At 37.1% G+C, this 12,416-nt stretch overlaps 1 protein-coding gene across 2 annotated transcripts in view; it reads left to right on the forward strand.

Annotated features, from left to right (window-relative positions):
* Positions 1-12,416, forward strand: part of LOC116088394 — a 52,145-nt gene that overhangs the window by 20,297 nt on the left and 19,432 nt on the right. For both annotated transcript variants that reach the window (XM_031367403.1, XM_031367404.1), the window contains exons 6-7: positions 7,542-7,615; positions 7,744-7,766. In XM_031367403.1, the coding sequence (XP_031223263.1) occupies positions 7,542-7,615; positions 7,744-7,766 (97 nt within the window). The remainder of the gene's footprint in view (positions 1-7,541; positions 7,616-7,743; positions 7,767-12,416) is intronic.

Consider the following 12,416-nt stretch of genomic DNA (forward strand, 5'->3'; position numbering starts at 1 on the left):
TGCTTTCCTGTAATTCTTTAAGGGATTTTTGTGTTTCCTCTTTAAGGGCTTCTACTTGTTTACTCATGATGTCCTATAATTCTTTATGGAATTTTTTTGTTTCCTCTTTAAGGGCTTGTACCTCTTTACCTGTGTTCTCCTGTATTTCTTTAAGGGAGTTAGTTATTCATGTCCTTTAATTTCTCTATCACCATCACGAGATATGATTTTAGATCCAAATCTTGCTTTTCTGGTATATTGGGATATCCAGGACTTGCTGTGGTGGGAGTACTAGGGTCTGATGAAGCCAAGTAGTCTTGGTTTCTGTTGGTAAGATTCTTGCATTTGCCTTTTGCATCTGTTGATCTTTGGTGTTAGGTGTTCTTGCTGTCTCTGGCTGGAGCTTGTTCCCCCTGTGGGTCTGTAAGCCTGTGTCAGCACTTCTGGGAGATCAGCTCTCCTCAGGTAAGACCTGCGTGCAAGAGGCTGTGGATCAGTTGTCCCTCCTGAGTCCTGGGGTCAGAACAAACCCTGGAGACAGGCTCTTCACTTGCAGGAAAGGGGCAGAGAGGGCTGTAGATCTGCAGAACCTCCTCCTAGGTGAAGAGGAAGGTAGAAAGGATCCTATGCTGGCTGCCCTGCCAATTCTGAGGCCTGTGCCTCCTGGCTGGTCCTGCCTTAGAAGGTCACTAGAGAGAAACTGAAGATCTCACCTGAGTCTCTGGGTTGGAGCACTCCCCGAAGGCAAGCTCTCTGCTTTTGGGGAAGGGGCAGAGAGGGCTGTGTCAAGGATTGTTTTGTGACCAATTATATGGTCGATTTTGGAGAAGGTACCATGAGGTGCTGAGAAGGTGTATTCTTTTGTTTTAGGGTGAAATATTGTACATATCTGTTAAGTCCATTTTGTTCATAGCCTCTTTTAGTTTCATTGTGTCTCTGTTTAGTTTCTCTTTCAATGACCTGTCCATTGGTGAGAGTGGGGTGTTGAAGTCTCCCACTATTATTGTGTTGGGTTCAGTGTGTAGTTTGAGCTTTAGTAAGGTTTCTTTTATGAATGTAGGCGTGCTTGCATTTGGGGTATAGGTGTTCATAATTGAGACTTTCTCTTGGTGAATTCTCCCCTTAATGAATATGTGCCCTTCTTCATCACGCTTGATAACTTTTAGTTGAAAGTCTATTTTATTAGATATTAGGATGGCAACTCCTGCTTGTTTCCTGGGACCATTTGCTTGGAAGACTTTTTTCCATCCTTTTACACTGAGCTAGTCTCTGTCTTTGTAATTGAGGTGTGTTTCCTGTATGCAGCAAAATGCTGGATCTTGTTTGCATATTCAGTTTGTTAGTTCATGTCTTTTTATAGGTGAGTTGAGTCCATTAATATTCAGAGATATTAAAGAGAGATGACTGTCGGTTCCTGATATGTTTGTTTTTGTGGGTGGCTTTATGTGCTTGTGGTTCCCTCCTTTTGACTTTGTTGTGAGATGCTTAATATCTTGTCCTTTCTTTGGTGCAGGTGCCTTCCTTGTGTTGGAGTTTTCCTTCTAGGATCCTCTGTAGGCTGGATTGATAGATACATACTGTTTGAATTTGGATTTGTCCTGGAATATTTTGGGTTCTCCATCTATGTTGATTGAGAATTTTGCTGAGTATAATAGCCTGTGGTGGCATTTGTGTTCTATTAGAGTCTGCATGATCTCTGACCAGGCTCTTCTGGTTTTCATAGTCTCTCTTGAGAAGTCTGGTCTAATTCTGATAGGTCTACCTTTGTATGTTACTTGGCCCTTTTCCCTTGAAACTGATTATTATGTGTCAAGATTATCTTCTTTTCTCGTCTCATTTATTTGGTGTTCTATAGCCTTCTTGTACCTTTATGGCAATGTCTTTCTTTGGGGGAGTTTTCTTCTATGATTTTATTGAAAACGTTTTCTTGTCCTTTGAGCGGAGAATCTTCGTTCTCTTCTGTTCTGATTATTCTTAGATTTTGTCTTTTCATTGTGTCCTGAATTTTTTGGATGCTTTGGATTAGGAGTTTTTTGTTTTGAATTTTCTTTTATGGCTATATCAATCTCGTCTATGGTACCTTCTGTACCTGAGATTCTCTATTCTATCTCTTGTATTCTGTTGGTGATAGTTACATCTGTAATTCCTGACCTCTTTTCTAGGTTTTCTATTTCCAGGTTTACCTCCATTTGTGTTTTCTTTATTGTTTTTATTTCTACTTTTGGGTCTTGGATTGCTTTATTCAATTCCTTCACCTGTTTACCTGTGTTTTCTGGTATTTCTTTCAGTGAGTTATTGATATCCTTCTTAGAGGACTCTATTATCTTCATGAGATATGATTTTAGGTCAGCTTCTTGATTTTCAGATATGTTGTTGTATTCAGGGCTTACTGTGAATCGATAACTGGGTTGTGATGATGCCCACATATATTGGCTTCTGTTGCTTACAGTCTTGTGCTTGCCTTTAGCCATCTGGATATCCCTAGCATTTGTTGGTCTGGGCAACTGTCTGGAGTCTGCCTCTTTTGTCCCTGGGTTGCTTCAGGTCTCCTGGTAGGCCTGCAGCCTTGGCTGTAGCAGACCACCTGTGGGGCCTTCCAACTGGGGGGCTCTTTGCAGGGGTAGAGAAGCTGCTAATTTGTTGCCCTGGCTTCAGTAGATCTCCTGGGAGGCCTTCAGACTGTTGGGTCTTCAGTGGAGCAGCCAAGCTGTTATCCAACCGCTCTGAGTGTAGCTGATCCTCAACTAATCTGTGTGCCGTGGATCCTCAACTGTTCTGAATGCAGTGGGTCCTCAACTGCTCTGAGTGCAGCAGGTCCTCTAGGATGTGTCAGGATATTGTGTCTTCACTGGAACACACCAGCCAAGAGTCTGCCCCAGCAGAAAGGACCGGGTGGGAAGGACAGAAGTGTTGTGTATACATATCATTCTACCCTGTATAAGCTAGTTCTCAGTTATCCTCATGATATTTACTATTGCAGAGATCCTTCCTTCTGTGAACTTCTACGTTTCCTAATCATGCTCAGGCTCTTTGTCTATCCTACAGTTACAATGTTTTCATTTGCTATAGTTTTTACTTTAAAATAAATCTTTTAAGTGTGCTTGAAAGGTGCATCTGATGCTGAGTGCTGAGTTGTGTGTGCTCGCTATCTAATTGTGCATGAACATAAGCATGACCAGTCCTTTTTTTGTTCTTTCATTTAATCTGGTACTAAAGAAGGTAGTACTTAATGATGCTGTTTGTGATTCTGTGAAACTGCTGGGTGTATTTTGATGCTGTTGTTAGATGCCTGTAAGTTTAGAACTGTATCCTATGATTTTCTTATGCAGTAACATTTCTGAGCACTAAAAACAAGCTTTGTCCTTAAATTTATTTCACTGTCAATTAACACAGCTAGACAGAGTTTCTGCTCTATTGGGCTAGTTCCATTTAATCCTCAATGTGCTCTCATGTTTTAGGTGCACAAATAGATTTTTATTCATATAGTAAGTCTAGTAATCTCTTAATTAAAAATGTAATTATATTTAATTAGTTTGTGTGTGTGGCATTATATACTTGCTCCCTCTTTCTTTTTCTTTCTATATTGCTGGGTCTGTTTCTGTGTGTGTCCTTCTCTTTTTTCTGTAATTTGACAGGTGTATGTGTGTGTATGACCTTGTGTGTCCGTGTGTGTATGTCCGTGTGTGTGTGTGTGTGTGTGTGTGTGTGTTTGTATGTGTGCATGTGTGTGTTTTTCTCTTATGCTGGTGAAATGTGGTTTTATTTTGTCCTCTACCAACTTGAAAGTTCTACTCAAATTTTATTTTGAAGGTTTTTCTCACCTAAATGCCGTATCCATGCATATTTAAATGTCTAGTAGGTTATATGAATCTGTGATATCACAGAGGATAGAGCTGAAAATATACACTAGGAAAAATGTAAATTAAGTCTTGAATTTGAGTGAGTTATTTACAGAACAGGTCAAAGAGGTACTTGAAGTCCAGCATGCTAAGAATATCACCCTAGCAAACACCTGTAGTTTAAGGGACAAACTGAGTACAGGGAGAGGTATGAAAAGGATGTGGAAGAAACTGATTAGAATCAAGGGAAATAACAAGTAAAATGAGGATTTTAAAAATAATACCAAATTTTTAACAGTTTGGTGATCTTATCCAGAACACTTAAAATAGTATACCAATAGTACGTATTATAGAGAACTTGAATGTGATAGCAGAAGGTATACATGAAGCATAATATGAGGATAGAATGTTATGCCTAAAGTGGAATGTGGAATTTCTGGTTTCATTTCCTCATAGGTAAAAAGCATAGAGAAAGGTGGGAAATTATGGAAAAGGAAGAGTATTTACTGCAACAATGTAGAAATGGGATCACAAGTTAGGGGCTGATAGAGAGATGCAGTAGACAGCATCACTTTCTACCCAGCATCAAGTCCCAATGGCCTTAGCATTCTGTAATTGTAGAGTGATATAAATCATGTAGTGCATTTTCTCTGGGGAATAAACACTGGTCTGGAAAGCCAAATGTGGCTCATTCCCCTTATCCTCACCATGACTGCCTAGCTTCTACAGTATGCAAGCAGACCTTGCTGCTCTTTGCTTTATTATGCTCTATAAATAATACATTTTATACAGATTGAAATAATGCAACAACCTTGCATTGGTCAAATCCATTTTTTCTATCAACTTTTTGGCATTTTTAACAGCAAAGTGGTCAAATTAGCCATTGTGCTATTCTAACTTAACAGACTACTGTGTAGTACAAAGTAAAAGTCAAAAGCACTGAGAAACTAGAAAGTTCGTGCAATTATATTTTTTATGCTAGCTGCCCTATGGAGTGCTCTATGACCAAATCCACAAGTCTCTTAGCTATGCTTATAGTCTTTTTAACTACTCCAAGCTATAAAGAATTAGAACCTCTCTTGATGCTCCAACCATAGATATTCCTGTTAACTAGGCCCTGAGTCAGCAGCACAGGTACTCACATACATGAAGGCCACCCTGACTCCAAACAATACCATGGGTTGAGTTTTATGAGGAAACTGGCATATATTCAAGAAGTTTAAGAAGGTTGAGCTGCCCATGTTAACTTTCTACAAGTTCATCAACATGCTCCAGGTTTCACTTACAGATTCTTAATTTTAAAATGCATCTGTATCATCTTTGTGTTGATTTTGTTTATTTGTTCTGTTTCCCAACATGACTTGGGGTTGGGGGTGAGACAGGGTCTTTCTTGTAGCTCAGACTTACCTATATGATACCTCTGCTTCAGATTCTGAAATCTTGGGGTAGTAGAGGCACATTACCTTGCCTGGCTGATATTTTAAATATAGTGGGAAAGGAGTAGATTTAGCCTCTGTCATATTTCTTAGAAATACATTATTCTAGTAAACAGGACTTTTGTTCAACTTCTTGCTCTGTCTGTTACTCCTCCACTTGGACCTACATGCTAATGGCATGCTGCCATTTGAGAGGTGCACCATGACATCGCTGGTGCAGTCAGCAGTTTACCAAGTGCTTCCTTGTTAGCATCTTCCTCATTTTTTTTCTTCTTACCTTTTATTTGGCCTTTATATAGGTTTCTTGGAAAATATTAGCTCATGTTTCCTAGACCACTGCATTGAAGTAACTGGCATCTTTTTTAAAATTAGATATTTTCTTTATTTACATTTCAAATGATATCTCCTTTCCTGGTTTTCCCTCCGAAAAAAAAAAAAAAAACCAAACAAACAAACAAAACAAAACAAAACAAAAAAACCCAAAAAACCAAAAAACAAAACTGTTCCTTCCCCCCTCCCCTTGCTCACCAACGCTCCCTGGCCCTGGCATTCCCCTACACTAGGGCATAGAACCTTCACAGGATCAAAGGCTTCGACTAGGCCATCCTCTGCTATACATATGCTGCTGAAGCCATTAGTCACACCATGTGTACTCTTTGGTTGGTGGTTTAGTTCCTGGCAGCTCTAAGGGTACTAGTTAGTTCATATTGTTGTTCTTTCTAAGGGGCTGCAAACCCTTCAACTCCTTGGGTCCATTCTCTAGCTCCTTCATTGTGGACCCTGTGCTCAGTCCAATGGATGGCTTCAAGAACTGCCATCTTAAGGGATAGTAAAAGGGTTTGTAACAGCCTCTCTTTGTTGATATATGCTATCTTTGAGGTTCCTTGAAAATGCATTCCAACTTCATTTATGTAGTAATTTTGAAATATTTTATCCTATGGTCCAAATGAGTATGTGTGTGTGTGTGTGTGTGTGTGTGTGTGTGTGTGTGTTTATGTGAGTGTGTATGTGAGTGTGTATTGTGAGTGTGTGTGTGAGTGTATTGTGAGAGTGTGTGTGCAAGTATATGCACACATATACCTTTATTTAACTGCTGTCTTTTCTATCCCTCTTCTGTGTTGGATTTTCCTTTCATGTGAAATTTCCTTTTGCACATCACCCTCTTTGCCTCTTCCTTTATAATCTGTTATCCTGCAATCATTATCTAAATTTCTCTGTCACCTTAACACATTCCACTTTAAGTTAACTCTACACTTAAGTTAAACTGAATGTCTTCAGATTAATCAGCTATTTAGATTAATTTAAGGAGGTTTAAGCATTATTTTATATATTTATTTATGTAAATAAATATATGTATAAATAGATATTTGTTTATACATTATATATAGGCAGAAAAAATTAAAAGCAAAAAAAGAAAGCACCATCAAAATTCCTACCCTTATACAATTTCTGTATAGACTCATAAATTAGCATTGTATTAAATATTCTTTGGCATTTAAGTAAGTATAGATTAGAACCAATATTTAATCATAGCCTTTCATTATATAGATTTGATATAACTTAATAGCATTGAGTTGCTTCTTTGTAAAATGAAGATAACAAACTCATAAGTTTATTGAAAATATTAAATACCAATATTAAAATGTAAATATGAAGAAATGCATCAAACATTTAACACCATGGTAAGCCCATGTCATTCATCAATAAATGAGTTCTCTGTTAACTGCTCCACAATTAACATTGGTGAGTTAATCTATCTGTTTTTAGAACCATGTTTTTTATACTTTTGCTATCCAGTAGTTTTTAAGATCTGCTAGACAGTGGTTTTTAACCTTCCTAGGGCTGTGACCCTTTAATGCAGATCCTCATTTTGTGATGGGAACCCTCAACCAAAAAATTATTTTCATTGCTACTTCATAACTGTAATTTTGCTATTATGAATCATAATTTTTGAAAGTAGAGGTTTGCCAAAGGAGTTGTGACCTACAGGTTGAGGACCACTGTGGTAGGACAAGGTTTTATCACTTCTGTTTCTGTAATACCCATGAAGTGTATTTACCTTTATGTTTGAGACTTTCATGTGTCCTTGCTTATTTTTCTGGCTGTTATGTGATTATGTTGTTCTTGATTATCCCGTCTGTCATTTTCTCTCCCGATTGTTGTTATTGGAGACAGTCTCTAGTTTGGGTTTGGGGGTTTGGTTTGGTTTGGTTTTTGCTTTGTTGTATTTAGCTTCTACTGACATAGTTTCTTAAACTTATACACTAATTTATTTATATATTTTCAGAGATTTAATATGAGAATTAAGAAGTTTGGTACGAATACAAGTAAAGAATCCAGAAAATCACCAGGGGCTTCTTGGTAATTCATGCTTTTTTAAAAAACTAAAAGGCCTTGAATTTTTCTTAAATGCACATTTTGAAATATTTCTTATTTGTCACACAATTAGAAATTTCTCACACAACCTTTCTCTTTATTTTCCCTTAAAGCTTTGGACTGCCTCTGTCAGCTGGTATGTTCTGCCACTGTTCCGAGTATTGCATGAGTGCCAGTAAGCATGTGTGAAGCAGCAGTGCATCTGTAATGATAAGTCTCCAACCCTGCTCTGCTCTAGGCCAGCCAGAGCAGACCGTGAGCAGAGCGTCCGGGTACAGCTCGGCTCTTTTGTCTTTCAGTATTGAATTTTTTGTTTGAATTGAGCCACTGGGAAGTAAAGGGTTCTTTATTTTATCACATATCTTGGTGCACATATTCTTTCTACATTTTCAATGTTAAAATGAAATAAAAATAATATTAATAACTATTTAGAAGATGATGAACAAGCTAAGGAAAATATTTTAATTATGAAATAAGCAAGAAAATTAATTTAAATTAATAGGATAGATATTAGAGAAGAGATTTCAGATAAATTTTTGGAGTGTTTCAGTATAAGGGAAAAAAATTCACACTGACAAACCCTAGAGAAATTAGGAAAAAACAATGTAAAGTTTGGGTAAGATCCTAGACTCCTAATTGTATATTTTCAAATTGTTTGGTTTAAAAGGTATAAAGACTTATATGTTATATAAAAGGTATAAAGTATATGTCATTAGGTTTAATTTTTAAAATTTTAAAATAATTAACTTATAAAAGAAACATGGAAAATAATATATTAATACTATTGTTTTATATTGTACATTTTTGCTTTCAATGATACCTTTATTATGAGGTTAAAGCAAGAAGATCTTTTTATTTTTCTTAGTTTTTGTAATTATAATTTCAGGACTATATGATTACAATATTTACCCCTTCTCTTCCCTCCCTTTAAACCTTCCTCTTTTTTTCAAATTTGTAGCCTCTTTTTTTTCATTAATTGTTATTGCATGCATATATGTATATACTTACATAGTCCTAAATGTAGCCGGCTAAGTCTGTGTGTTACGTGTATGCATGTGTTTTCAGGCCTGATCACTTGCTATTGGAGAATCAGTTGTATGCTCTTCCCTGAGCAAGAGGATGTCTTTCTACTCTCAGCATCCCTTGGTTGCCTGTAGTTCTTAGTGTAGGGAAGATGTCTGGGACTCCATGCCCATGTCAGCATTTCTGTTGTTTCTGGCTTGGTCAACCCACACTTGGGCAGTCATATTGATGAGACTTTATGGGCTTCTGAAAGTACTAGGAGTCATACTCTCACCGTAAACTCCCTGACCCTGCTCTTGTAGTCTTTCCAACCCTCCTCAACAATGTTCCCTGGCCCTTAGGTATAAGCACTGTTTTGTAAGTATATCCATTGGGATTGGACTTCACAGTTCTGCCTTTGGAGTGGATGTGTTTTTATTTCATGATCTTTTCTGTTTCCTTGATAAGGGATGAGAACTACACTTATCTCGGGGTATATGGTTAGCTTTTTAAGAAGTAGTCCATTGTCCAATTTGGCATTCTATTGGTGTCTTCAGCTCATGATTGGGAAGTCAAATTTGGAAGAGTTTATAGGGTAGCTTTTGACATTACTAGGAGACATAGTCTCACAGCTAACTCCCTGATCATCTGGGTCTTACAGTCTTTCTGCACTTTTTTTCTATTGAGAAGACAAGTTTTCTTTATGAGGGGTGAGGACTAAACTTGTCTGTATGATAAATATTTAGAATTAGATAAGTGTTATTCTAGTTCAGCAAATTGGTGGGAATAGGTTCGGCTCCAAAATATATGACTTTACTAACCCTGAGTAGTTGTCTATATTTCCAATCCTAGGTATGATTTCTCTTAAGTCCTATTAGATAAGAAAAGAGGAAGGCAAAAATATCTTGGTCTGTCTTAGAAAATATTCTGTGTGCTTTCTTTGTTCTTTGGGTGAACTATCCTGTAGATTTCTATTAAGTCTCTTTGATGTAGGATATCAACGAATTCTGAAATTTCTCTGTTTATTTTTGTGTGGATGACATGTCTATCATGGTAGTGGGGTATTGAAATCACCTGCTACTAATGAAGTGATATTAATGTCTTTATATCCCATATATACCTTTTTAAGAAATTGTGCTCACCAGAGTTAGGTGCATGTATGTTTAGGACAGTAATGTCTCCTTGGTTAACTGCTTCTTTAATTAGAATGAAGTGTCCCTCTTTAGCTTTTTTATCCCCCTTCATCTCTTTTGTCAGATATTAGGATAGCACTGCCTGTTTGCTTCTGGTCCCATTTGATTGAGGAACTTTTGCCTATGCTTTTAGTGTAAGGTGGTACCTATCTTCTAAGACTCATTTCTTGAATACAACCACTTCTTGATCCACTCAGTCTGTCTTTTGGTTGGAGTATTGCAATCATTTTTATTTGCAACTATTATTGACATGTGAGTGAGTATTCATTGCAATCATTGTGTTGTTGATTTTTGGTGTTGTTTATATTGTCATTTATGTTTTGTGTTTTAATGATTATGGCTTTGTATTTCTTTCCACAGTCTCTCTGCTATGTCCATTCCTCTTTTCAGTCTGAAATATTGTTCCTGTATTTTCTTTAGGTTTCATTAATTGGATATAACTTTTTAGGTTCTTTATATATTGAAATGTTTTTCTTTCTCCTTCAGTAATGGCAGATACTTTGGTAAGTAGAGTGTCATAATCTTTTAGGACATGGAGTGTGTTGTAGGCTTTTCGTTCTTTCAGTATACCCATTGAAAAGTCAGCTGTTATTCTAATGGGGTTTCCTTTATTTATGGCTTGCATTTCTCTTGTAGCCTTCAACATACTTTCTTCTTTGTGTATATTTTGTATTCTAAATATGATATGCTGTAGGGATTTTCATTTCTGGTCTTGTCTATTTCATGTTCTGTGTGCTTCTTGTGGCTCTGTGTATATCTTTTAATTTTAAGGAAATTTTCTCCTATGATCTTCTTGAAGATCTGGTACATGCCATTGACTTGGAATTCTTTTCCCTCATCAATCAATACCTAGAATCTGAAGGCTTCTTTTTTGTTTTTATCGTGTCACACATTTCCTTTATGATTCTTTCCTGTGCTTTTTAAAAATTGTTTTCATAATTCTTGCTTATTTGGTTTAGATCTTCAATCTTCAAGTCTTGATATTCTATCTGATGGAACTAGGTGGCAAATTTGGACAAAATCACACTGTGTAACAGATCTCATGTGGGAGGCTTATTAAAGGGAGGACATAAGGGGACACAGAGGCGACCTCTGGGGTGGAGGAAGGGAAGAAGGGAAAGCGGGAGGGAAAGCACAGCTTTTTAATTGGTGGTGTGACACATGTGTGACAGAGGTGACAGTGGGAATGTGTCACCTCTGGGCAGCTAGTGATGATGTCTTGTTGCTGGGTCCCTTTGAGTTGACTGTGAAGGTTCCTCATGGTCCCTTCGTCGTAAGGTCCCTCGGGGCTGGCCATGGTGGTGCCTGATTACCAACACTGTCTTCTACTTGATTCACTCTACTTGTAAGACTCCTTTGAGTGTTCTAGGTGAGTTGTTGGATTTTCAATTTCATCATTACTTCAGTGTGAGTTCTCCTCAATGTTTTTTTATCTCCCTATTGAATTCTGTTCTCATGTCCTGGATTGTTCTTTTCATTTCCATCATTTGAATTTTCTTGGACATCACACAGGCGTTTTTCTTTTTAAGTTCTTTTTCTTTAATTTTATTGAGCTGCTTCTTTTTGTCTTTTAACTCCTTGAGTCTTTGATGATGTTTATGATTATTCTTTTAAATTCTGTGGCCTATGGTTTATTTAGGTCATTCTCATTTGAAACAGCTCCACCGGATGGCTAAGTTTTGGAGAAAAAAAAATACTACTGTGATCTTTCATATTGTTGATATTTTTGCAATGAAATCTGGGTGTGTGGACTTCTTTTGTTAGTTCTAAATCTGATAAAGGTAGATCATGTATGGGCAGAAAGTATGTGGGTATGTGACCATGTTGAGGCTTATGGTTGGACTGAGTTGGTATATAGGATGTTCCTTCTGGTACAGCCTGGATTGTAGGGAGGTAGATCTGGTAATGTAGAAAGGTTGTATGTGTGGTAGGAAAGCCCAGAATTTTGGCATATAAGTGGAGAGGGTCCTGGAAGAAGCATAAAGATTGGAGTGGCTCTGGTTTAGGTGGTCAGCTCGGGGGCGGGGGCGGGATCACTGGATGTTGGACCTTGGTTAGATCTGGTATGCTGGAAAGAAAGTGTGTATGAAGAGGGTCAGAGACTCACTGGGATAGATCCTGGAGATGTAGGTGGCAGACTGACTAACTAGAGAGTTTGAATGCAGCACAGAAAGATCCTCTATTATTTTTAATGTATTTAACTTAAATACATTTAGAAATCAAGCCCCTAACCAGTAAAGTTAGGTATATTTTTAAAATATTGTACAGGGATTTATAGTGTTTCTTAGAACAAAGTAAGATTTTTTTCTTATCAATTGTGTTAAGTGTTTCTTATTATGTTTTAAGATTTGTGAATAATAATCAACATTATTGTCATGGTTAGGGCCAATTGACTATTGAATTCTATTACTAGGTGGAAGCATTAAGTGAATTCAAGTTGCTAGTGAATTCTGAATTGTAAATGAAAATTTTTACTGCCTGTAAAAATTCCTTTAGGTGGTAAAGTTACAAGACTGATTTTGTATGTAGCTTATAGAAAATAAACAGTATTTTATAGTTATATGTGTGTATGCATATATATACATATATAT

This window comes from Mastomys coucha, unplaced genomic scaffold (assembly GCF_008632895.1).
Source record: "Mastomys coucha isolate ucsf_1 unplaced genomic scaffold, UCSF_Mcou_1 pScaffold14, whole genome shotgun sequence".
NCBI lineage: Eukaryota > Metazoa > Chordata > Mammalia > Rodentia > Muridae > Mastomys > Mastomys coucha.